This window comes from Penaeus monodon, chromosome 25 (assembly GCF_015228065.2).
Source record: "Penaeus monodon isolate SGIC_2016 chromosome 25, NSTDA_Pmon_1, whole genome shotgun sequence".
NCBI lineage: Eukaryota > Metazoa > Arthropoda > Malacostraca > Decapoda > Penaeidae > Penaeus > Penaeus monodon.
In genome coordinates, this window is record NC_051410.1 from 18,926,761 (window position 1) to 18,928,093 (window position 1,333).

Consider the following 1,333-nt stretch of genomic DNA (forward strand, 5'->3'; position numbering starts at 1 on the left):
AAATATATAAATGTAACACTCATTTGCCAACAAGTTTGACATTCAACTAATTTCTTATTTTTTTCTTATTCCTAAAACATTTTCTAGTTATAGGAAAAATAATTTTTAAGAATCTGAGTGCAACATTTATTTCACCCTTCTTTGGCTCCCACATTCAGTTGTAGAATACAATAAACAAAGAGCCTGGCCAATCCTCTTCGAACTTATTCCATGTAACTATGGTCAATGAAAGTAAGATTTACTTGTGTGAGAGAGAGCAGCATCTTGAATGATAATTGCCCACCTTTCCTATTACAGAATAATGGGTCAAACAACTCTATTTTTTTTCATATAATTAGCTACTCAAATTTTTTTCCTCCATAATATAATAGTCAACCTGTCTGCAACAATTAAAACAACCCAAAACCACTTTGTTTTTTCTATCTGACACAATTTTCTTTAAAGTCTTTAAAGATGGTTGCTCCTGGTACACAGACAGATACATCTCACCCTAAACACTACTTCATTATTCCAGAACATGCTGCCACTAGTGACATTCAGCAATAAAGTTAATCATAGAGATTTGTTGCTTGAGTGTGATATGAGGTTTCATGTACACATTCTAGATATGATTTTGAGCACTTGATGATACTAGGATACTTTTCCTTATTATATTGCTGTCATTTTAGGATATCTGTTGACAATGTTTGATAGGATTCCACGTCCTTGATGATATTTCACTGTATTGAGGCATCTACAGACTGATAATGAATATTCTTTCTTCTCTGTGGACATGCATAAACAGATTTCAATGAAACATTGTGGAGCTGACAAGCTTTTTGTTTCCATATTTTAATAGCCATTTGTGGAAAACAGCAACTGAATTTTGAATTAACAGCCAGAAAGCCTACCAAAATACTTCATTAAGCTCTTAAACACATGGAGAGATTATAATTTCATGGACAAGGATGAAGAAACAATCATTATCTGACACTATGTATGTGATTAGTGATCATGTGGCAGCTTTCATTTTGGTACACACTGTATGTATATCATAATAGTATTTGGCTTATTCAGTCTTTCAGGAAAATAGTGCAGTGCACTGAGATTCCTCATATAAACTACTAAATACATTACAACATAACCAACTACATAACTAAAAAGGATATCAGATTTGCACCCACCTGATCATCGACAATACTAAAGGAGGCAAACTGAGGAATTGTTCCATCCTTTTGTGTAAGGCACTCGCCAGCATTTGCCAATATGACCCCAGCCTGCCCTATGTCTCCTCCAACCTGATTAACTGCGACCATACCTTCATCCAGCTGAAGGAATCCACCCCTGTGCAAAT

At 34.7% G+C, this 1,333-nt stretch overlaps 1 protein-coding gene across 1 annotated transcript in view; it reads right to left on the minus strand.

Annotated features, from left to right (window-relative positions):
- The window catches only part of LOC119589339 (zinc finger protein 236-like), a gene marked incomplete in the record, with an annotated part of 34,598 nt that overhangs the window by 24,697 nt on the left and 8,568 nt on the right, over positions 1–1,333 (minus strand). Inside the window, 1 exon segment of the mRNA XM_037937958.1 lies at positions 1,164–1,323. Coding sequence (XP_037793886.1) covers positions 1,164–1,323 — 160 coding nt within the window.